This window comes from Rana temporaria, chromosome 9 (genome assembly GCF_905171775.1).
Source record: "Rana temporaria chromosome 9, aRanTem1.1, whole genome shotgun sequence".
Lineage (NCBI taxonomy): Eukaryota > Metazoa > Chordata > Amphibia > Anura > Ranidae > Rana > Rana temporaria.
Genome location: NC_053497.1, coordinates 65,759,033 through 65,785,484, shown reverse-complemented (window position 1 = coordinate 65,785,484; position 26,452 = coordinate 65,759,033). Strand labels below are relative to the sequence as shown.

Genomic DNA, 26,452 nt, shown 5'->3' with positions numbered 1-26,452 from the left:
GCAAGCACCTGAAGGTTCTCAAGAACCAAGGGCACTCTTGTTATGCATATCTTTGCCAGCTTTTATAACTAAGACCTCCACTAGCCCCTTCCCACACCTCCAGCCATGATAGGGAGTGGACCACAGCCATGATAGAGAGTGATATTATGCAGCAGGAAGGCAGGGGGACCAAGCTCTCAAACACTGGGGATGGTCAATATTTCCATATTAGGAGTGCACAATTTTCAATGGCTATAGGGACGCTACTCAATGTATGCAAGCACACATGCAGGCACTTCTAAGTGTCTACTGTCCAAAAACATAGGGTCATACTAATGCTTGCTGATGGTGAGGGGCTACAGTAACCAAATCTGATCATTATGTTTTCATCAGATGTGTATTATTACCACATTGTATCTATAAAAGCTACATCCATTAAAATGTTATGATAACCTTGCCTAAATAAAAGAGCGCACATAGGTGGGACTTTCCTGGGCGAGCACCGGGGCAGAAAGGAAACCAACCAATTAACACTCCACAGCTGGTACATATAGGCTGGAATACAAAATAGCCCTTAAGTACATCTAAAATACTCAAAAAGGAGTAATATGTATATATATATATATATATATATATATATATATATATATATATATCAAGCTGTCTTGATATATATATACATATTACTCCTTTTTGAGTATTTTAGATGTACACTTCATAAAACGCTTATGATTTTGTACATGTATGTAGTCAAACCTGTTTTTGTCAATTTGTGTGTCCTGAAGAAGCAGACAAGCAAAACACGTTGATACACAGGGGCTCATTCACTCAATACTATCATTTTTGCAATTTGAAGGATTATTATTGCCATTGCTATATATAGGCGGCCCCCAGGTTACAAACAAGATAGTGGGCCAGATTCACAAAGAGATACGATGGTGTATCTCCTGATACACCATCGTATCTCTGACTTACACTGGTCGTATCTATGCGCCTGATTCATAGAATCAGTTACGCATAGATATGGCTAAGATCCGACAGGTGTAACTGTGTTACACCGTCGGATCTTATTTTCAATTAGAAAATGGCGCGGGGGGCGTTCCCGCTGATTTACTCTGAATAATATGTAAATCAGCGAAATGCGCAAATTCATGAGCGTACGCGGACCCGACACAGTTTGTTACGACGTTTCCGTAGCAGTTTTCCCGTCATATACTTACCCCTGCTTCTATGAGGCGCAGCCAATGTTAAGTATAGCCGTCGTTCCCGCGTCGATTTTGAATTTTTTTACGTCGTTTGCGTACGCCGATTCAGAAACCCGCGCGTCGCAAGTTACGCTCACGTCGAAACCACTGAAATCACTAGGACGTCAGTGGGAGCAATGCACGCCGGGAAATTTCGCGGACGGCGCATGCTCATTTAAATCGGCGCGGGAACACGCCTGATTTAAATAGTACACTCACCCTAGCCACGGAATTTGAATTCCGCTGGGGGTTTTACGATCCGCCGCCGCAAGTTTGGAGGTAAGTGGTTTGTGAATTACCCACTTGCCTCTCAAACTTGCGGCAGCGTATCTTAAATCAGATAGATCACACGGATCTAAAGATCCGCTGATCTACCTGAATCTAGCCCAGTGTCTGTAGGTTTGTTCTTAGGTTGAATTTGTTTGCAAGTTGTAAAAAAAAAAATAAGTGTAGCTCCAGCCACAACAATTTACACCAATGTAACATTTGTTTTGCTGTCTGTGCCTCTGTTCAGAAAATTTCACCTCACCTCCTCTCCCTATGACAATTGGATTTTGAAAAATGTGGGTTCTTGTGGAAACAAGGATTGGTGATACAGATCCAGTGGAGACATCCCTTTTGCATTATAACTGTTACAAGAGTGAATTTCCCTTCCTAGGGGTAGATTTCCTGTTGTTTCCCTTCATTTGTGAGTAGGAGTCGTTTGTAAGTTGGATGTTTGCAACCCGGGGACGTTTGTGTTTTTTATTGACGCATGTCTTTTACCTGCTTTTTAAATGTTGCCTATGAATAAAACACAGATATGGCATTGGAGTGGCTCTAAAGTTATTGGCAGGATGGTTTCAGAGCCTAGATGGCTCTGTGATGTTAACCGACACGGGGCTTTAGCCCCCTGGTGGCTAATTCTGGGTCACAGGAGAGCACAAGTAAATACACTCCTGCTGTGACCCAAAAAGCTTTGGCCATACGTTACTTTTATTGTTATTGCTCTCCAGTACACAGGACTGTTTAGTGCATTGGTTAAACATTACATTGCCTTAACTGTATCATTTATTTTATTACTTAATTTAGCTGTGTGACAAGCAAATAGTACATTTGTGTGGTAAGGGAACAGTTCTTTCACACGTAAAAACACAGAAATATGATGGGTCACGGAACATAAAACACATGCTCAAAAAAGAGAACAAAATCTGTAAAGACAGCTCCCGGTAGGATCAAAATTGAGGATTTCCTGCACCACTTTTCTTCAGAAGCAAGCTTTCAAAACAGAACACGGGCATCTTCTTTGGAAGAGGGTCGAAATAAATTGTAATATAATGTTAATGTTTTCCTAACTATTGTTGTTCACCTAGTAATACTTTGATGACTCCTTTTGACCTTAAAGGATTGTTCAATTGAAATGGTACCATTTCTGCTTTGTGACTATGATGGGGTTCCCCCATAGACCCACTTCATAAGCTACACTGACAGCAGCGCAATGTAGCATCCTCCTAGTTAGGCTGCTAGGTAAATTAATTTATTGGCACCTTCTGTAACCAATGGAGCAGTAATTGTTTGGTGTGGTTGGTCCAGTGCTTCACAGGCTGAGAGTTTCCAGATGCATGAATGTGCATAACATGCGTTTTCTTGTGCTGCAAAATCCTAAGTGAGGTGTGTTACTTTGGGTGCCAGAGCTAATGTGGAATTATAGGATAACCCTGACTACTTTTACCACTTCAAGATCAAGCCCATTTATGACACTTTTTGTTTACAATTTAAAATCAGTATTTTTTGCAAGTAAAATACTTAAAACCCCTAAACATCATATATAATCGTTTTAAGCAAAGACCCTATAGAATAGCATGGTGGTTGTTGCAATATTTTATGTCACACAGTATTTGCGCAGCGGTCTTTCAAATGCATTGTTTTTGGAAAATATACACTTTTTTTAATAAAAAAATAATAAAACAGTTATTAGCCCTGAATTTTTGCATATTGTGGTAGATGATGCTATGCCGAGTAAATAGATAACCAACATGTTATGCTTTAAAATTGCACGCACTCGTGGAATGGCGTCAAACTACGGTACTAAAAAATCTCCATAGGCGACGTTTACATTTTTTTTAACGGTTACCAGTTTAGGGTTTCAGAGGAGGTATTTTGATAGAATTATTGCTCTCGCTCTAATTGTCGCAGCTATACCTCACATGTGTGATTTGAACGCTGTTTACATTTGTGGGCGCGACTTACATATGTGATTTATTTGGTGTGTAAGCATGCGGGGACGGGGGCGCTTTCAATTTATTTTTCTTACATTTACACAGTTCCTTAAAAAAAAAAAAAAAATCTGATCACTTTTATTACTGTCACAAGGGATGTACAGTATACATCCCTTCTGACAGTAATAGGCAGTGACATGTACTCTTTATGGAGGGATCTGGGGTCTAGAAGACCCCAAACCCCTCCCTTTGCTCTTCAAAGTATTCAAAAGTATTCAACACCTTTGATTTTTTTTAAATTGGCGCCATTTGCAGCCGCATAAACCGGAAGTGATGTTGCTTCTGGGTTACTACATCAGAGACCCGATTGAAGCTGATTCCGGCTTTGTTCTGGACTCTGCCTGGCTGGTTGCTCGGGTCTCCTGGTGGGATGGGAGAGCTGGATGGAGCGGCGGGGGAGACGTCCCCTCCCACACCTTGTGATAACGGCCAGAGGTGTAGCTTGAAGCTTGTGGGTCCCGATGCGAAAGTTGACCTGCCCCCCATTACCATCCACCACTTACACTGTGCGTGCAGATACATCCACCATATTCCAAGGCCCCGTACACATGAGGAGACATGTCCGATGAAAACGGTCCGCGGACCGTTTTCATCGGACATGTCTCCTGGGAGCTTTTGGTCTGATGTGATGTGTCTATGTTTCCAGAGGACAAGTTTCTTAGCATGCTAAGAAACGTTTGTCTGCTGGAAACCTGTCCGCTAGGCCGTACACATGGTCGGACCAGTTTCAGCGGACATGTTCGACCGTGTGTACGCCGCCCAAGAAACTCAAAGGCTTAAGAGTTTTGAGCTCCCAGAGTTCCTCTTTACATAAGATGACAGGGATTACCGCTAGAGAATCAGAGAACAGGCATCACCGTTGGAGAATCAGAGGACAGGGACCCCTGGCAGGTCACTTGGCAGAGCCCCTTTCGCATCCCAGCACTGTATACAGCCGCCCACACTACACAGGGCTTAAATCACATTCCTTTACACACAGTCTGTCAGTCTTCACAGGGTGTATCTGGCTTTTATGTTGCCCTTCTGACCTGTGAAATTCTCTGGTCAGAATGACATCTGCAGTAGGCAGATACACCCTGTGAAGATAAAGGCCAACTGGCTCTGTTGTAAAGAAATGTGATTTCTGCCCTGTGGAGGAGGAACAGTATAGAGTGCTGTAATGAGAAAGAAGCTCAGCAGCCGGGCATAGTATCCTGGACGGAGGGGGTGGTCAGGGGGCTTTGGGGGGGGGGGGGGGGTGCAACTTAGATCTGGGACAACAAAGCCACGTGACACAAAATCTGGAGCCTGTAGCCCTTCAGGGGCACCCTGAAGAGGCGTTAAAGGATTTGTTTTAGCAATTTCTGAAGGTTCCTCTGTCAGTGTTGGCAGGAGTTGGGGGGAGGTCACCTCCTGGAGTTGTGTGTCTTTTCCCCAGTTGTCAGGGAAGTGGGGTAAGCAGACATCCCTGGGTGGGGGTGGGGGGGAGAATCCCAGCTGGTGATTAGGAGACACTGAGTTTACCAGTCACATTGGTCCCATCGTGGCTATAGGATGGCACTCCTCCTCTTGCCTTCCTAAGCTTGGTTACCATTCCTTGTTGCCAGCACACAGCACAGACACTTCCCCATCCTGGGCTGTTCTCACCTAGTGCTCCTCTCGATTCAGGAAATGCCTCACATCTTCTTTCCAGTCAATGAGAATGGATGGGGTGTGGACTGTGGAAGGCAAAGTAGAAACCCAGATCTGAGCTGGACTTTGTGGAGGATATAATAATATGACAGGAAAGCTGCAATTGTGACCCCTACAACCACTTATGCTATGCCCATGATAACGGATGTGTGGCTCATTAGCTGCATCGGTTGTTATCACTTGAAAGCAGACTGACAGCTCTAAAAAACGGTACTGGGGTGATGCCTCTGGCTGCAGGTATCACCCCGCTAACAGCACTTCAACAAAATTACGTAGGTACGTGATTTTGCAAGTGGTTAGATCTGTCCTCTCACCCCTCCTAACACTTATAATTACTAACCTGTGTAAGAAAGATCTGTATACTAACCTATTTTTAGGCTGCTATGGTCCACTCATGTGATTATCCTGTGTCAGCCAGTTAACGCCAGCAACAGATGGGCTATTGAAGCCCATTGATGACATTATCCCTCCAGATATTACCAGCCAGGGGCCGACTGACCATTGAGTCACTCGGGCACTGCCCGAGGGCCCCATGCCACTAGGGGGCCCCATCAGGGTTGCCAGGCTCAGTAAAACCAGGGACAGTATGTAAAAATCTGTGTTTTTTTTAGATCTGTCCCTGATATGTCCGAAACTGACATGCTTTTAATGTGAATATCCCAAGATTTTAGCTGCCCTGCCTCTGCACTGCCTCCTGGCGTGGTGGCCATCTGTAAGCCAGAGGGGCCCCATAATCTTCTATTGCCCGGGGGCCCCATGAGTTGTCAGTCCGCCCCTGTTACCAGCCATTGTCAGAGCGCTCTATCCTTTCCCCTGCAGCTGGCACTGGCTGACACAGAGATCAAGTGATTGGACCGGAGCGGCCTGAAAATAGGTAAGTGGACCTTCACTGAATGTAGCCTATGTGCTGCTGTACAGGGGAATTTAGGAGAATGATACCAAGACAGATTCAGTTAATTCTACCAGCTATATGCAATAAATAAATAAATAAATACATTTAAAAATTAAAAATAATGATTTTGATGAAATAACTAGAATGAAAAGTGTTTTTAATATGTGCCCAAAGTTTAGTTTATAATGGTATAGTGGTGAGAGGTAATTTCCAAAGAGGTATTTTCTAAAACACTACTGATTTAAAGTTCCGTAAACCAATAGAAGTAAGCTTTTCATCTGTCTTTCTGTGCAGTCTTTGTTTCTAAAATGTCTGGTAATAAAAATAATAGGCTATGCAGCAAATATATGTTTTTTTTATTTTTATGAATAAACATTTAAAGGATCCAAAGCACTAGGGAAGGAGCCAGCGCATCAGCAGCAGCTTTGGTTAATGCAACCCCTATCCAATTAAAACGTCAGACTGACTCAATAAGGCATGAGGCACCCTTATGATTTATTGTGGTTTGTTTAAATTCTACCTTGAGTTATAATTCCTGTAAACAATAGGCTTTGTAATGTCTGCTCCTGTACCAGAAGCCAAAGACTATAGCTGATTTTGTTACTTCTCTTCTTAGCAGCACCAAGTGCCTTAAAGGGTTGTAAAGGTTAGTTTTTTATTTTCTAAATACCGTATATACGCGAGTATAAGCCGACCCGAAAATAAGACGAGGCACCTAATTTTACCACCAAAAAATGGGGAAACGTATTGACTTGACTATAAGGCTAGGGTGTCCATCTGCATGCCTCACTGTGCCTCACTGTGTCCATGTACATGCCTCACTGTGTTCATGCCTCACTGTGCCCATGCCTGTGCCCATGCCTCACTGTGCCCATGCCTTACTGTGCCCATGCCTCACTGTGCCCATGCCTCACTGTGTCCATGACTAGACTGACGTTTAACAAGCTCCGGGTCCAGGGGACCTACGAACGGCCGGTACTGGCTCCCCAAAGTCACTGGAAAAATTACCATTTAACATGGCTATGGAAGGGGTGCCCGGCTTTGAAAAATCGGTGCTCCCTGGCCATAGGTCCCCCAGACATCAAACTTTGCACACTTGTAGAAGAGGAGTGAGGCTACATGTGTGACCTATGGCCGGCCGGTACCGGGTCCCCAAAGTCCGGGAGATCAGGCGCAAAAGGGTGACTCGAATATAAGCCGAGGGGGGCATTTTCAGCCCAAAAAAATGTGCTGAAAAACTTGGATTTTACTTGAGTATATAAGGTAGGTTCCTTTAAGCTAGTGCATTGTTGGTTTACTTAAGTTTTCCTTCGATTTCCCTTATAAATGTTTTTCTTCATTGTCCGAATTTCTCACTTCCTGTTTCTCCTCAGTAAGCTTGCCCCCATCATCCGAGCGGTGAGTAGTCAGTCAGAACAGCTTACTGAACAGCTCACTGAGGAGGAACAGGAAGTGAGAAATTCAGACAAAGAAAACAAAGAAAAAAAGCATTTAGAAGGGAAATCGAAGGAAAAGGTAAGTGCACTATCTTAAAGGAACCTATTTAGAAAATAAAGGTGGGAGAATCTGTCCACAGGACAACTATTAGTCGTGCACTCTACAAATTTGGCCTTTATGGAAGAGTGGCAAGAAGAAAGCCATTGTTGAAGAAAGCCAAAAGAAGTCCCATTTGCAGTTTGCGAGAAGCCATGTGGGGACACAGTAAACAAAAATGTTTTGCCTGTTTGCATGTTCTGCTGCAAACCGAACCGGGGCGGGGGGGTTTGGTGGGGGTGTTCGGCTCATCCCTATTTATTTCTAATATTTACAGTAAGTAATTGAAGCTAAGTGGAGGAGTAATGGCAGCACATAAGAGTTGAGAAGCATATTTTGCATGTTTATTCTTCACATGTGAATTGTGATGAATTAAACTGGAATGCATCTAAAGTTAGTTCAGCAATTAAACAAATGGGAATTTCTAGATCCACCAGCTGTAGGCCAGGGAGTTCAGCTATTTATGCTTGTACTTTATGTTTGTTTTTTGCAAATGATCACAGCTTAAAAAGGCCATGCCTGTAGGTTTACATTTTTTAAAGCATTTAAAAAAAAATGGATTTTTGAGCTTACCACAAAATCCCTTTTCAAGAGCCCATTGATGGACGGAAAAAGCCTTTAACCTTTGGGCTATACTGCTGCCTACAGGAGGATTGGACAATGGCAAACAGAAAACTGTAGGCCAGCCCAGATTAACCCATTCTACTACCAACACGCCTCAGTTTTGTATCAAGTCAGTACCCAAGAGCATGATATATAGAGAGGGGTGGAACTGTTGCCCATCAATGGACTCCAAGAAAAGGATTTCACTGGGCTAAAAAATACCGTTTTCTTTCCTGTCTATTGAGCAAACAAACGCTAACAGGCCCAAGAAAAAAATAACAGAGTACTAGGGACTGCCTACAGCTCAAAGCGCTCACTGAAAGACCTTACATCTGAAACTGGCTTCTGATGGGGCAAAAACATCCACCTGGTATAACTCAGAAAATGCGGGAACAAAAGACCAGTTGGAAGCCTCTAATCTTGGAAGCAGGTGCTTAATGCTGAACAGCCCAAGAAGCACTGATGAATACAGCAGAGTTCACCATGAAAGAAAAGGATGGAACCTAATCATTGAGACCATAAGCATGGATTATGGTCCCTTTCACATCACAGTCCACCCCCCCCCCCCATTGCATCAGAGACAGTCCCCTTCACACCTGAGTCCCCTCATCACATGATAATACCCCCTTTTACATCAGAGTCAGCCCTATTCACATCAGAGTCCCCATTGTATCAGAGTATCCCTTACAACAGAGTGCTCAGTCCCCCATTCACAAATAGTCCTACCTTTAACAATTCACTGCGTCTTTGGTAAAATGGCAGAGGACAGGAGGTAAATCAGGTCTGGGCAGAAGCCGGACTGTGGTTCTCTTGTGAATGCCTGCCCTGGATCAGTAGCATTTTTTTCTTTGGAGTGGGTAGGCTGTCTAACAGCATCAACACAATGAATGATGCAGTGTGTACTTCCTAACTGTCCCCTCTGTACCATGGAAACAGATTATGGCAGTGCTACCCAGGCCCGCATGAATGTCATTGGGGGTGCACAAATAAAATCTTGGGGGATGCGGCCTAGCCCAGCACCCCCCTAGGTCCAGACCTGGCCTCAACATAACCATGACCCTATGCAAACCTAGAAAGGGTTCTTAGCAGGATAAAGACACAATTCAAAAACCCACATCACTAACGATGGCTAAAAGGAATATCACTTTGTGGGTCAAAGCACAGAAAGGAACGTCTTTAATGGATGCAATAGGTGATTTCTGGAGTACGGAGAGAACAAGATTCAGAATCCATGAAATCACAGAGGAAAAAACAGGAGAGGCTACTTAAAGGAAGTAAAAGGAGGTAGGGGCCAATAGTCTACAACAGGACAGAAATAGCAGAAACCTGGGCCTTGATAGTAGTGAGAGACAAATGCAGATCGCGACCCAATTACAGAAGGAGAGGGATCATCCCAAAAGAAAAACTTCTTTGGTGAAACCCCAGAGAGAAACACCAAGTGAAGTCTGCCTTCAATGTCTGATTGATAGAGTGATAGACATGGCTGTTTTTTTACATCACATCCCACTTTGGGTTTTTACAGTCATGTCATTAAAGCCAGTGACTGTGAAGCAGGATGGAAAATGTTTCCTTGAAACAAAAGTCCAGAGCGATCACCAGCAAGTCCTCAACATTGATCCAACGAAGCAGAAAAAAAAGTTTCGGGGAAGGGTAAAAAATGAATAAAACAATGAATATTCTCACGCTACCTGAGCTAAAAATTATGTAATATTTGGTTGCAGCAAACACTGACCAGGTCAAACACCACACCACCCAAAAACATTATCAAAATAAACCAATATATGGTGCTGCACTCCAAAAATAAAGTGCTAACGTGACCAATAAAGTGATAAATATATAAAGGTCATAAACATACAAATATGTGCAAATCATAAATTTCATACATCAAAATTACTGCATAAAAATATAAAAAATACACTGTGCAAGAGAAATATTTATAATTCATATATTAAAGCGGAGTTCCACCTAAACATGAAACTTCCGCTTAACCCACTCCTCGCCCCCTTACATGCCACATTTGGCATGTAATTTTTTATGGGGGGGAGTGGGGGCTTCAGGAGAAGGGGACTTCCTGTCCCACTTCCTCCTTCGGCCGAGGGGCTGGAAAGGCGATTAGCTTAATCGCCTTTTCACAGCCCCTTCCTCTAGGCGAGCGCCTGTCCAATCAGACGGCGCCGCGCCGCTCGCACATGCGCAGTGCCGCTCATGCATGCGCAGTGGGTGCCCGGCCGTAAAGCCGAAAGCTGTCACTGCCAGGTGCCCACACTAGGAATGAAGACGCCGGCCGGCGAGGGGGAGCGAGGAGCGGAGCCCCGGCCGGCGTGTCGCTGGAGCCGTGGAGCAGGTAAGTGTATGTTTATTAAAAGCCAGCAGCTACACTTTTTGTAGCTGCTGACTTTTAATAAACTTAAAAAATGGGTGGAAAACCCCTTTAAACTTGATTCTGTAAGTCTCTACGTAATAAAGTGCAAATATTGAAAAACTTCAAAATGTATTAGAAGTGATTAAAATTTGAAAGGTTAATGGTGTCTTCAGAGAAAGTGCTGGAGATTTAAGGTGCTAGGTTCATCTAACAGAGGTGACAATGTGACTTGGGTGATTTCTGTCTTTGGTGTAATTTCCACCTGCAGGTGCAGTGGCTCCTCACCTTACTGCTGTAAGGTAAACAGCATAGGAATAACCAGTTCTATTTGTTCGGGTATAGTGTCACGCAATTGTCAGTTTAATCGACGCAGTGCCATATCACAAAAAATGGCCTGGTCATTAAGGTGGAAAATCTTACGGGGCTGAAGTGATTTTTAAACAACAGATTGAAACAGTAATTGTCACTCATTATTTCCCTGTATATTTGTAAAATGTCTTTATACTGTACAGTATATCCTTTGTACGATTTTGTTTCTAATAAATCAGAACTATTAGTACAGCTGTGCCTGGAAGGTCTGAACACTCCACTTCACTCCATTGACAAAGCTGCATTCTGTAGATGCAGTTTCTTCACAACAACAAGCAACATTTTTACATTTTCTCAAGGCACAAATAATGCCTATAATACACTATAAAAAGAGCTACTAAGGAAACATGCAATGAGAAAAGTATGAACGCTGTCTTTGGTGACATTTCCATCTGAAAATGCTAGCTGCCTGAATTTCATTCTGATTAAAGAGAAACTGCAGTTTACTCACATAATTTGTAATAAAAACATCTTTGCCATTCTGAAGCTTCCCTCCAACCACTTTGCATATTATTTTATATATACTGTGATTCTGTACTTGCCAAATATGCTGCAGAAATCTCCCTCCACTGGCTGCAACCATTTTAACTGTGGGCAGCTGAAGCTGCTGCCTGTTCACTTCCTGGATTTACACAGACACACAGAGGCACACCTCCAGCTCTGCAGCTCTCGCTGGCCCTCCCATGACTCCCCCACTCTCTTCCTGGCAAACTCAAGCGTAAGAGAGAGAGATGTGCATGATGTCATAAACCTAGGCTTTTTACTGGACAAGAAACAGAAAGCGGACTGTGTAAGGTATTTACTGGCAGAATTTTTTTTTACTATTTTTGGAAAAATGGCTGAAGGTCCACTTTAAGTGGCTTTAGTACTTCCTGAGTCACTAACCAAGGACATAAAGTATACAGTATATAGATGAGGATTTCTAATTTCACTCTTGCTATTTTGCATCCATGTTCCTGGTCAGTTAACTGGTCCTTCAGAAGATATTTCAGCCAAATGGTAGCCAGAAATCAGAGTTTTCAGAGTGAGGTTAGGGATAGCAGCCTTTATAAGTTTTTCATTACAGGTTTCCTTTAGCACAAGCAATGTTTAGGACAATACATATATGTATTTACAAACCTCAAACTCTCGCCGTTTTTCATAAATTGGGATCAGCAGCTTTGAGACTTCAGAAATGCATTCATATCGCTCTGCTTTCCACAAGGCATCCACACATTGCTCGAGCAGCTCCACCAGCACCTCCTAAAAAGATGGACAAAGATGGTATTATTGACAATGATTATAAAGCTGAAAACTAGCATACTATTAACAGTAAAGCCTCATACACACGTCGGACTTCAAACAAACTTTTCTGTGGCTTATTTTTTATAAGGGCGTTGGCCGTGAACTTGGTATGCATACACATGGCAGGACTTTTTCAGCAAACTTTCCCAAAATCAATTGTTTTTTTCAGCTCTTTTCTGCTCTTTATCGCCACCCTTTGATCAACTTCTGCTATGGTTGGTTGATTTTAACATTGGTTCTGAGCATACGTGTTTTTACTTTGTACAAAAGTCAGATGGACTTCTGTACACACGATAGGACTTTGCACCGTAGGACTTTTGTTGCCGAAAAGTTGTCCGTTTGCAGAGCGAACTTTTGTCCGATGAAAACCGAAAAAGTTTGTCCCATGAAGCGTACACACGATCGGATTTTTTTGAAAACCTGCTCATTTTGAAGTTTGTTGTCAAAAAGGCAGACCGTGTGTATGGGGCTTAACAGTAATAATGATAACACTAGTATTGGCATAACATCTAGAAGAAGTATTTGTGCATCAAAGTGATGGAGCAATAGCGAGGAGGAGATGACCATGCCTAGCACAACTTTAGTAACTGAGGTTGTGATTTGCAAACTGAAGTTCCTTAGGGGCTCTACAAGGAATTAAATTAGGTTTAGGAACAACAAAGGGGTAACTTTGTGCATGCAAATGTAAACTGTTTGAGGGGAGGTGCATTGTGGTGCGGTGGCAGTAAACACTTGATTTAAAGTTAAAGTTTGGAAATTCACAACAAGCCCAGCAGGAAGTCACCCGACCAGGAACATTCACAGAATGCAACAGCGATGTGTAGTAGAGCAGGTCTTGGATGAGCCAACAGTGTCTGTCTTGAAGGGTGAAATGATGCCTGGCTGGTCTGTGCCCTAATGGGGAGGTCTCCTGGAAGGATGGTGTGTCCCTGTCCTTTCCCTACTTGTCTGGAACCTCTCCCTGTTGCTAATCACTGTCCTTGTCAGACGGGTGACCTGTCCCTACACTACCCACATGAGAAATGAGCTCCTAGCCCAGGAGCTTGGGTCTTAAAGTGTTACTAAAACCACAACAGTAAATATGCAGTAAAACATGCTTGTTATACTCACTGTGGAACCTAAGGGGTAATCCTCCACATTGTGTACAAAGGATGTTTTATCCTGTATTCTCTGATCCTCCCCTTCTTTATTGTCCCCAATCCATCTGCTGATAGAACAGAGCCCTAGGAGGCACTCTGCACATGCTCCATTTGGTGTGTACTGCTAGGGAGTTTGTTTTTGTTTTTTTAGGAGGGTGAATGTAATTAGTACTGTGTAGACAGAGAGTTAGGGATCATGCAGCCTCATAGGACAGTCAGAAAAGAAAGAAAACTCCTCCTACACGCTTTATCCACTGCTCGGCCAAACACTGATAGAAGTCACAAGACTCCTATATACTGCTGATGAGAAAAGGTATTTATCAGTTTCTATATACAAAGATAATTGCATTTCCATGTTCTGTGTACTGTGGGAGACCAGCTATAGAGAATGCAGGGTCCTGGGTTTAGTGACACTTTAAAGGAGTTGTAAAGGCAGAAGTTTTTTTTATCTTAATGCATTCTTGATGGACCTGTGTCTTTTTTCAACCTCACCTACTATATAACTATGTAACTGACAGGGTGATCACAATGAACAAATGTTATTCATTTATATAAAACCTTTTTACCCAAAGTTTCCCAGCATACCATTGCCCAAAGAATCACACTGCCACCTTGCCTTCTTCTCATACTCTATCCTAGTGCCATCTCTTCCCTAGGTAAGTAATGCACACGCACCTAGCCATACACATGATGTAAAAGAAACGTGATTCATGAGACTGGGCCACCTTCTTCCATTGTCACATAGTCCAGTTCTGATGCTTACATGCCCATTGTAGGTGCTTTTGGCTGTGGACATGTGTCAGCATGGGCACCCTGATCAGTCTACAGCCACATACACAACCGAGGTGCCCATTTTTTCTGCTTTCAATACGTTAACCTCAGAGGCAGCATGTTTACTTGCTGTCTATCCCACCAACTTTCAGATGCTGTTGTACCAGTATAATCAATGTTATTCATGTAAATTGTCAGTGATTTTAATGTTATGGCTTATTGGTGTACAATATATGAAAAATCACTATATGTTTCTTTCAAAATCCTACTTTGTATGCAGAATGTTTTCTGTGTGCAGTAAGGTTGTTTGGTGAATAAATAGAAAATCAAAGGGGCAGATGTTTAAGTAAATGTTTCATGGCGCAAAAGCTTAGTAAATCAGCTCCTTTGTGTTAATAGCCACCCTCCAAAATAAAGCTGCCTATACATTTACAACTGTTAACTTTTTGGAGCTTTTTCAGTTGATGTCAGTAGTACCATATGCCCCCTGGCCTTTCCACCTCTGTGTTTTCCATTTCTAATTACTTTCCCATTTGACATTGTCTACTTGCCATGTAGTTTCCCCTTCTGCTTACTTAGAATGTTTGAAATATATAATTTCACCTTATCAGTGGTTGACACTTCCTTTCAAAAACCTCAGTAGGTTATTCTACTTGAAAATAAAAATGTTACCCACATGTCTGCGGTTTCTAATACTTCAGATTCTTACATTTTCCCACATACCTGACATCAGTAACAGATATAATCACTCTGTTAGTATTAGTAGATAGTGTTAGTATCTGCGTGGCCTCTAAAAAAATACACTGCTCAAAAAAAATTAAAGGAACACTTTGAAAACATATCAGATCTCAACGGGCAAAAATCTCATGCTGGATATCTATACTGATATGGACTAGGCAATGTGTTAGGAATGAAATGATGGCACATCATTTGATGGAAATTAAAATTATCCACCTACAGAGGGCTGAATTCAAAGGCACCCTGAAAATCAAAGTGAAAACATTATGCAGCAAGCTGGTCCATTTTGCTGAAATTTCATTGCAACAACTCAAAATGGTCCTCAGTAGTTTGTATGGCCCCCATGTGCTTGTATGCATGCCTTACAACATCAGGGCATGCTCCTAATGAGATGACGGATGGTGTCCTGGGGTATTTCCTCCCAGATCTGGACCAGAGTATCACTGAGCTCCTGAACAGACTGAGGTGCAACCTGGCGGAACCGGATGGACCGAAACGGGATGTCCCAGAGGTGTTCTTTTGGATTTAGGTTAGGTGAGCGTGGGGGCCTTTCATTATTATCAATTTCTTCATCCTCCAGAAACTGACTGCATGCTCTCACCACATGAGGCCATGCATTGCCGTGCACCAGGAGGAACCCAGGACCCACTGCACCAGCGTAGGGTCTGACAATACCTAAGGGCAGTCAGGGTGCCATTGTGTAGACTGTAGAGGTCTGTGCGTCCCTCCATGGATATGCCTCCCCAGACCATCACTGACCCACCACCAAACCGGTCATACTGAACAATGTTACAGGCAGCATAAAGTTCTCCACGGCTTCTCCAGACCCTTTCACATCTGTCACATGTGCTCAGGGTGAACCTACTCTCATCTGTGAAAAGCATGGGGCACCAGTGGCGGACCTGCCAATTCTGGTGTTCAATGGAAAATGCCAATCGAGCTCCAAAGTGTCCGGCAGTGAGCACAGAGCACACTAGAGGACGTCGAACCCTCAGGCCACCCCCATGAAGTCTGTTTCTGATTGTTTGGTCAGAGACATTCACACCAGTGGCCTGCTGGAGGTCATTTTGTAGGGCTCTGGCAGTCCTCATCCTGTTCCTCCTTGCACAAAGGAGCAGATACCAGTCCTGCTGATGAGTTAAAGTGGAGTTCCGGCCACAATTTCACTTTTTAAATATAAATACACAAGCTTAATGTACTCTAGTAAAGTTAGTCTGTAAACGAAGGTCCGTTTTGTTAGGTTGTTACAGCATTTAGACACTTTATAAAATAGAAATTGACTGGGGCCATCTTAAGTCTGGGCATCATGAAGCCAGACTGTATGACTTCCTGGATTTCAGCCTTGCAGATCTCGCACATGCTCAGTGCTGCACAAGCAGTGTCAGATCAGGTTTCAGCACCTGTGCTGTCCAAGTCACATGATTCTTTGAGACTGGGGAGTGCACAGACTCCTGGTAAGTTACACCCACTACATTCCCAGGAGTCTGTGCGGTGCATTAAGCACCTAGGTGCAGGAAGTGGGAAGATTAACTATTCGGCCTAGCAACAACACTTTGAAGGCATCTAAAAAAAAAATATTTTTCATAAAGGACTGACATTTTTTTAAAACTACTGATGTAATGTTATATTTAATGGTGGAACTCCACTTTAAAGGGGTTGTAAAGGAAAAAAAACATTTTTCATAATAAGCATCCTTTACCTCCAGACATTCCTCTTTTCACTTCCTCATTGTTCGTTTTTGCTCAGAAGTTGCTCTATTTCTTCTCTGTTCTGTTCACTTCCTGCTTGTCTGATTTTACTGACCACCGTGAAGGGAGGCTTTACTGCGGTGGTCAGTGACGTGCTCACCCCCTCCTGGGAAGTACATCTGTGTGGCAGGACGCTCTCTACGTGTTAGAGACTTCAAGGATGTGTGAATTACTGGGTGTGCCGCAATTCATACTGGGAAATTTAGTTCTTACATGAACGAGCGATGCAAACCAGGAAGTGAATGAGAGAACAGAAACTAGAATGCCGGAGGTGATATAGTTGAAGGAATTTAATAGGTATTTACTTGTTTTTTTAACAGAATCATTACACTATTCTGTCTGTCTACCTTGAAGACATTAATTTTAGGCAAAACATTTTTTTCCTTTAAAACTCCTTTAACCACTTGACAACTGGGCACTTAAACACCCTTAATAACCAGACCAATTTTCAGCTTTCGGTGCTCTCACATTTTGAATGACAATAACTCAGTCATACAACACTGTAGCCAAATGAAATTTTTGTCCTTTTTTTCCCACAAATAGAGCTTTCTTTTGGTGGTATTTGATCACCTCTGCGGTTTTTATTTTTTCCGCTATAAATGAAAAAAGAACGAAAATTTTGTAAAAAAATGAATTTTTCTTCTTTTCTATTATAAAATTTTGCAAAAAATGAATTTTTCTTCATAAATTTGGCCTAAAATGTATACTGCTACATATCTTTGTTTAAAAAAAAAAAATTGGATATTATTTAGTCTGGGTGAAAGTTATAAGGTCTACAAGCTATGGTACCAATTACTGAAAATTGATCAATTTGATCACATCTGATGTACTGACAGCCTCTCTCATTTCTTGAGACCATAACATGCCAGAAAAGTACAAATACCCCCTAAATGACCCCTTTTTGGAAAGAAGACATTCCAAGGTATTTAGAAAGAGGCATGGTGAGTTTTTTGAAGTTGTTATTTTTTCCCACAATTCTTTGCAAAATCAAGGTTTTTTTTATTTATTTTTTTTTCCACAAAAGTTTCATATTAGCCGGTTATTTCTCACACACAGCATATGCATACCACAAATTACACCCCAAAACACATTCTGCTATTCCTCCCGAGTATGGCGATACCACATGTGTGAGACTTTTACACAGCGTGGCCACATACAGAGGCCCGACATGCAGGGAGCACCATCAGGCGTTCTGGAGCACCCAGACCAGTTCTGACATTTCTCTCCTACATGTAAAAATCTTAATTAATTTGTTAGAAAATTACATAGAACCCCAAAACATTATATATGCTTTTTTAGCAAAGACCCTAGAGAATACAATGGCGGTCGTTGCAACTTTTTATCGCGCATGGTATTTGCACAGCAATTTTTCGAACGCATTTTTTTGGGAAATAAAACAGTTTTGTGCTTTTTAAAAAAAAAAACATTAAAGTTAGCCCAATGTTTTTGCATAATATGAAAGATGAAGTTACGCCGAGTAAATAGATACCCAACATGTCACCCTTCAATATTGCACACGCTTGTGAAATGGCGCCAAACTTCGCTACTTAAAAATCCCCATAGGTGACGTTTTAAATGTTTTTACTGGTTACATGTTTTTAGTTACAGAGGAGGTCTGGGGCCAAAATGATTGCTCTCGCTCTAACGTTCGCAGCGATACCCCACATGTGTGGTTTGAACACCGTTTTCATATGTGGGCGGGACTTACGTACACATTCGCTTCTGTATACGAGCACGCGGGAACAGGGGCGCTTTAAATATTTATTTTTTATTTTTATTGTTCATTTTACTTTATTTATTTTAGTTTGACACGTTTTTCCCCAAAAATAAATGTTTTGATCACTTTTATTCCAATTACAAGGAATGGAAACATCCCTTGTAATAGGAATATAGCATGACAGGTCCTCTTTACAGTGAGATGTGGGGTCAATAAGACCCCACATCTCACCTCTAGGCTGGGAAGCCTGAAAAAAAACAAGAAAAAAAACGATCCTGGCTTCGATCGCAGCGGTGAGTCAGAAGAAGCACCGGAGGGCGAAGGGAGTGGGGACGTCCCTTTTTGCCTCCCGTAAGAACGATCAAGAGGCGGAACAGCCGCCATGATCGTTCTTATGGTGTAGAGAATCGCCGGCTGAAAAAAAATGATATCTGAATGATGCCTGTAGCTGCAGGCATCATTTAGATATCCCTGCACAAAGTCAAGGACCTCATATGACGTGGGCGGGAAGTGGTTAAAACACATTTTTTTCCCCAGAGTATTTTCTGGGTATTGCAGAGTATTGGCCGGGGTATTGCAAAGTATTGGTGCGGGGGTATTGCAGAGTATTGGTGCGGGGGTATTGCAGAGTATTGGTGCGGGGGTATTGCAGAGTATTGGTGCGGGGGTATTGCAGAGTATTGGTGCGGGGGTATTGCAGAGTATTGTGTGGGGGGTATTGCAGAGTATTGTGTGGGGGGTATTGCAGAGTATTGTGCGGGGGGTATTGCAGAGTATTGTGTGGGGGGTATTGCAGAGTATTGTGCGGGGGGTATTGCAGAGTATTGTGCGGGGGGTATTGCAGAGTATTGTGCGGGGGGTATTGCAGAGTATTGTGTGGGGGGTATTGCAGAGTATTGTGTGGGGGTACTGCAGAGTATTGCGCGGGGGGTATTGCAGAGTATTGTGCGGGGGTACTGCAGAGTATTGCGCAAGGGGTACTGCAGAGTATTGCGCAGGGGGTACTGCAGAGAATTTTTGCGCGGGGGGTACTGCAGAGTATTGCGCGGGCGTACTGCAGAGTATTGCGCGGGGGTATTGCAGAGTATTGTGCGGGGGTATTGCAGAGTATTGCGCGGGGGTATTGCAGAGTATTGCGCAAGGAGTACTGCAGAGTATTGCGCGGGGGTATTGCAGAGTATTGCGCGGGGGTATTGCAGTGTATTGCAGAGTATTGAGCGGGGGTATTGCAGAGTATTGCGCGGGGGTATTGCAGAGTATTGCGCGGGGGTATTGCAGAGTATTGCACGGGGGTATTGCAGAGTATTGCGCGGGGGTATTGCAGAGTATTGCGCGGGGGTATTGCAGAGTATTGCGCGGGGGTATTTGCAGAGTATTGCGCGGGGGTTTTGCAGAGTATTGCGCGGGGGTTTTGCAGAGTATTGCGCGGGGGTTTTGCAGAGTATTGCGCGGGGGTTTTGCAGAGTATTGCGCGGGGGTTTTGCAGAGTATTGCGCAGGGGGTATTGCAGAGTAATTGCGCAGGGAAGGCAGAGCATTGCAGAGTATTGCGCAGGGAAGGCAGAGTATTGCAGGGGTTAATGCAGGGATGGCTGAGCAGGGATGGATGGATCTGTGACTGCAATAGTCACAGATCCATCCCACACTGCTGCTGCCATCCGCGCTCTCCTCTCACACTGTACCGATCGGTACAGCGAGAGGAGGGAGGAACCGGCGTCATCAAATGACGCCGGTTTGTTTACCTGTGATCGCGCCGTCATTGGACGGCGCGATCACATGGTAAAAGACCGCTGTTGTCGGTCAGTTACCGAGATCTGTGTAGCGCCGGGTCTCATAGACCCGGCGCGCACAGAATTTTCTGTGTGCGCGCCCGAGGCGGCGCGCATCACTGCTTCTGGTGGGCGCCGTTTCAGAATGGCGACCCCCAGTTAAGCAACCACCTTGCCGCCGTTTTTGGACGGCGGCTGGTGGTTAAGTGGTTAAGGACCTTCTACGGCTCTGTCCAGCTCTCCTAGAGTAACTGCCTGTCTCCTGGAATCTCCTTCATGCTCTTGAGACTGTGCAGGGACACACGGCAAACCTTCTGGCAATGACACGTATTGATGTGCCATCCTGGAGGAGTTGGATTGCCTGTGCAACCTTTATAGGGTCCAAGTATCGCCTCGTGCTACCAGTAGTGACACTGACCCTAGCCAAATGCAAAACTAGTGAAAAACAGTCAGAAAAGATGAGTAGGGAAAAACAATGTCAGACACCTCCACCTGAAAAAAACATTCCTGTTTTGGAGGTCGTCTCATTGCTGCCCATCTAGTGCACCTGTTGTTAATTTCAATTAACAGCAAAGCAGCTAAAACGGATTAACAACCCCCTCTGTATAAACCCCTCCCCCCTCTGCTACTTAACTGACCAGATCAATATCCCAGGAGTTCTGATTCAAAAGTGTTCCTTAATTTTTTTTGAGCAGTGTATATGCGTATATATAATAGAAGAATATACTACACTGACTTCTACCAATACATACTTTAGATATCTCTGCACAGATGAAATAAGCAACCATAGTTTGAGCTTCAAATGGATTCACCAACAACACTTAGAGCCCATTTGCACAATGCAGTTTAACCTGCATGTTTTAACGCACTTGCACAAGTTTGACATTGTTTTTATTAGTGCCAGTACTAGTTCACACCTGGGGGATGCATTGATATGTGTTGCCACTACCATCAACGTGTGTTATAAGTCTTTTAATGTGAAAAGCAGTGTACGTGTACACATGGCAATGCACTTGCCGAGGGTACAAAACAAAATAATTCTCTTGGAAACAGACACATAGGTAAGAAGCCAGCAAGCTCCAGAACCAAATTAGTACACAATCTACCTTATCTAATGTTGGCCTTACAGAAACTATAACTGGTCAAAGATGAAATCTTTTGCTCAAAACTGATTTTTCAATATAATAAAAAATACTGATTTAGGCTGGGTTCACACTGCAGCGCGCTCCGACCCACAGCAGGAGTCCAGTGCGTCCCCCATTCACTGTTTCAGGTGCGATTTCAGACCAAATTTTTTTGGCTGAAGTGAGACCTGAAATGGACCAAAAGATGCGCAAAGAGCCCTAACCCTAACCCAAAGAGAGCCAGTCACAATCTCCTTCTATTCAAATTGGATGCAGGGAAACTCACATCCAATTTGCAACAGTGTGAACCCAGCCTAATGCCTCGTACACACGATCGCAATTTCCGACAAGAAAACCATGTTTTTTTTTCAGCAGGAAAACAGCTGAAATTTGTCTTGCGTACACACGATCACACTAATCTTGGACAAAATTCGGACTGTCAAGAACGTGGTGACGTACAACATGTACGATGAGCCGAGATCAATGAAGTTCAATAGGAAGTTTGGCTCTTCTGCTTGATTCTGAGCATGCACGTTTTTTTTGCGTCGTAATTGCATCCAAACGATTGCGATTCCCGATAGGAATCTTTCCTGTCACGAAAATTGATATCCTGTTCTCAATCTTTTCTTAGCCGAAATTCTCACAGAAAAAGTATGATGGAGCATACACACGGTCGCGACAAAAAGCTCACATCGCACTTTCTCTTCAGGAATCGCGATCATGTGATCTAATTCAATTGGATTTTTTGCCAGAACTGTCAGTTTCTTTTAAACAAAACAGCTGCTACATGAATTTCCCACTGCAGTTTTCTGACATACTCACTTCATTTGTCAGCCATATTACTAATATAAGGGGGAGGGGAAATTGGGACTTTAAATGAGGTCATGGCTGGGTAGAGTCAAGCACCTCCATCCCTGTCATTTTTGGATGCAATTGCTACCAATGTGGCGGTACGTCACGAATGATGCAAATAAAAGATGGGTGGGACTTTAAATGAAGCTCAAGATGACAAAGACGAGTAAATGGTGGGTTAGTACATATTTATTGATATAGCGTACAAAACATGGATGCAGGCATTAATGACATGTACAAAAACGCACCTATCAAGAGGCGCCATTATTTGAGTATGCAAAAACCAGTACATAACATGCTTAACAGCGATAATCATCTTGAGCTTCATTTAAAGTCCCACCCTTCTTTTATTTGCATCATTCGTGACGTACCGCCACATTGGTAGCAATTGTCAGCCATATTGTTATCTTTAATTGTATGGCCAGCAAATAGCTGGCAGGCATGCACACTTCATGGCCACATTGGTCAGAAGACAGTTAAAGATCACATGTGGGTTCTCCATTTGTTAAAGAGGAACTTCATCCACTTTTACTTTGTCCGTTGGGTTGATGTGAAGTATACTATTACATACACAATATTACCAAAAGTATTGGGACTTGTGCCTTTACACACACATGAACACAGACATGGATGAGCGAGGTTGGGGTGGAGGAACTTGACTGGCCTGAACAGAGTCCTGACCTCAACCTGACAAAACACCTTTGGGATGAATTAGAGTGAAGACTGCGAACCAGGACTTCTTGTCCAACATCAGTGACCACACAAATGCCCTTCTGGAAGAATGGTCAAACATTCCCATAGACACACTCCTAAACTTTGTGGACAGCCTTCCCAGAAGAGTTGAAGCTGTTATAGCTGCAAAGGGTGGACCAACTCAATATTGAACCCTATGTACTAACACTGGGATGCCATTAAAGTTCATGTGCGTGTAAAGGCAGGCATCCTAATACTTTTGGTATTATAGTGTATATACATATGAGATAGGAACCTTAGAGTGTAAAGCTGGACATAGATGATCAGGGATCAGTTGACTTTCGATCCATCTATTACCACTCCAGTTGAAGGGGTGTTGATCTAAGGACCAACTGCTCCCAAACAGGCTTTTTGGAAAATGTTGCTTTGAATAACAGCAGGGAGGGTTTTTCCATTGATACATGTAAGGCCAGCTTAAAGCGCATCTCCACTTTTGTTGAGAAAAAAACATCTATGTTCTATGTACAGGATTTTGACAAACTTTGTTCCAGATTCCTACCTTTTGTTATTCTGAATAAAATCCATGTGTGTTTGTCTGTGCCTCTGTTCTGAGTGAATCTTATGGAAGTGGTTTCATAATTATTAATCAGCTGCTGCACCTGCAAAGCTCTAATGAGGAAAAGTGCAGGGCCTGCATCCCTTCAGATGTGATTTCCTGTTTGGAGTATCACATCAAAATTACAATATGACTTGTGTCACATTTGTATATGCTATATCATTTTTTTTTCTATTTGCCATTTTTTTTTTCAAGAAAGTGGAGTTATCCTTTAAGCATCTTGAGGACGGACTAATGTAAATGTGAAAAGTGCTGTATAAACTTCTGTGATAAATACTTACTGGTCTGTTTCAAAAGTTTATAAAAGTATCAAAATGACTTCTCCTCCCTTTTAAATGTGAAAAAGCTGGTAGACAAATTCTTTTGTTATAGTACCATATACACAATATCTGGATAGGTGGCAGAACAAGATATGAATTACAATGACGAAAAAGAGGAAGTATCACAATGTACTTCCCCAGGTAAAGAACAAATATATGACTATTTAAGGAACTAACCCAGAAAACATTACCCTAATTTTGAATCAGCAGCACACACAGTGCCTTGAAAAAGTATTCATACCCCTTGAGATTTTCCACATGTTGTCATATTGTAACTAAAAATGTAATATGGAAAATTGTTATCAAATACTTACTGTAATTTTCCTTTCCTTGCCTATCCTCATGTCAGCACACAATGGGTTAACGCCTCCTCCGGAGTCCCACATGACCACCTGTATCTAGAATAAAAGGCAGCCCCTCCCCCACTGACGTGTTCGATAATCTAGCCTGTGGCAGGCCACTAGGCCACTTGGGAGGGAGTCCTTTGCTGACGTGAGGATAGGCCAGGAAAGGAAAATTACGGTAAATATTTGATAACAATTTTCCATATCCCTGGCCATACCTCACCTCAGCACACAATGGGATTTAAGTAGATAAATAAATGGGTGGGAGAGAGAACACGTGAAAATAAAGATTGACAATTCGTAAAAAAGGTGCCAAAGACAAAAATTATTTATATGCCTTGTCGCAAACTTTGCAGAACTTGCCGACTGCACGCCAACTTATAAAGTTGAATGAAGGGCTAGCCATCTCTCATATACTCTTCACTGACATCCTGGCATAACTGCCCCAAAGGCTGCCACCCCTCAGTTCGAAGGAGCTTGCCCTTGTTCCTGCACAGAAAGGCATGAATGAAAAGGACTGTCCACTTTCCTCAGGTCTTTGATCTTTGCATTTACACTGTTAGCAACTAGTGTAAGGACCTGAAGTATTCCTGCTGTATACTCAGTAAGTCCATGTGAATGCTTGAAGGGACTGCCCCCAGGTTTTCCTGGCAACTGGATAACATTACGCCGGACCACAGACGTTACTCCGCCGTAACTAAGGGCGCAAGTTCTTTCTGCATACGGAACTTGCGCCCTAATTTACGGCAGCGTAACGTATCTGAGATACGTTATGCCCCGCCGAAAGATACTCCAATGTATCTGAATCCGGCCCATTGTTTTCAATGACGGTCATTCACATACATGCGTTGCGATTCCTCTACGAATGCGATGCAATAAAAAAAAAAAAAAAAAAGGGTCTTGTGTAAGTTTACTGCGTTGCGAATTTAGTCTCCATAGACATCAATGTAAATCATTTTGGAATCGCATTGATGGTTCACATATGTGCAAATTTCACCACACTACTCTCCACAAAAAACAGGAAGTACACAAGAAGTTAACACCTTTTTTGTTTTTACATTATGATTTCATTGGCTAGAACATTAATCGCACCTATGTCCAACTCCTGAATTCACGGTAAAATTGCGGTTAATTTAGCGGTAAATTTGCACCTCACAAATGACAAAAAAATGATTTACAGATTCACAAATTCACAGCACAGCAGTGTGAACTGGGCCTGAATGAGCACTCAGTGCTAGCCCTCAATATTCAAGATTAAAACAGAACTTCAACTGAACTTGACTGAACAGTGAAATGGTAAGTGGCACAGTGATGATCTCATCTCTCTGCTACCTATCAGCATTCTTCAAGCCAGCACATGAACATATTCTGCTGCTTCTTCCTTGCACACGCAAGCTCTGCTGTACAGACACTGCAAAATGCATGCCACACTTTTCACATATTTATTTGTAATCAAATTTGAAAACCATTCATCATTTTTCTTCCACTTAAAACGGGGTTCCCATCACATTTTTCAATTTTTATACATATCTGCTTTCATCTCTCATTGTAAATGTCAATATAGTGTCACTTACTATTTAAAAAAGTCCAGCCGTTCTGCCGAGTTATTCAAAAGGAACACTTTATATTGTTGTCTGCAGAACGTTCTCATTTTGCTTGTGGGCATTGTGAAGCCCACAAGCAATTACTTCCTAGGAATAGTGTGGATGACTAGCTGAAAGGGCCGCCCGTCCCGCCCCATTCTCGTGCATCCGCAATAGAACTGCAGCACCGCCAAACACTTGGGTTGCCATCACAACGAGCGGCGGCGGCGAAAGTGCACGCCGTTGTGATGGCCAACCATAAACATCAACAAGCCAGACACAGGGGAAGCACACGGCATGCTGGGAGCCGAGGGAGTTGACGTCAGGATCCGAGGTGAATAGGAAGGCAGATTTCATGGGACCGCATAGCAACAGGCATTTCGAGGTGAGTAAAAACATTATTTTCTTTTTTTTCTTTTTCAGGTCTAAGCTACAATATAAAGCAAAGTTATATTTTTAATGGAAACTCCACTTTAACAATTATGTGCCACTTTGTGATGGTCTATCACAGGGTTTGACAAATTTGCTTGGAATCTAGGAGCCAGCTAAAAAAGTTAGGAGCCAGAAAACGCACCCCGTCCCGACGAGCTTGCGCGCAGAAGCAAACACATACGTGAGCAGCGCCCGCATATGTAAACGGTGTTCAAACCACACATGTGAGGTATCGCCGCGATTGGTAGAGCGAGATCAATAATTCTAGCTCTAGACCTCCTCTGTAACTCAAAACATGCAACCTGTAGATTTTTTTAAACGTCGCCTATGAAGATTTAAAAGGGTAAAAGTTTGTCAGCATTCCACGAGCGGACGCAATTTTGAAGCGTGACATGTTGGGTATGAATTTACT

General features: G+C 42.9%; 1 protein-coding gene across 2 annotated transcripts in view; it reads right to left on the bottom strand.

Moving 5' to 3' along the window:
• Positions 1–26,452, bottom strand: part of DOCK11 (dedicator of cytokinesis 11) — a 333,222-nt gene that overhangs the window by 78,888 nt on the left and 227,882 nt on the right. For both annotated transcript variants that reach the window (XM_040323688.1, XM_040323689.1), the window contains one exon: positions 12,031–12,153. In XM_040323688.1, the coding sequence (XP_040179622.1) occupies positions 12,031–12,153 (123 nt within the window). The remainder of the gene's footprint in view (positions 1–12,030; positions 12,154–26,452) is intronic.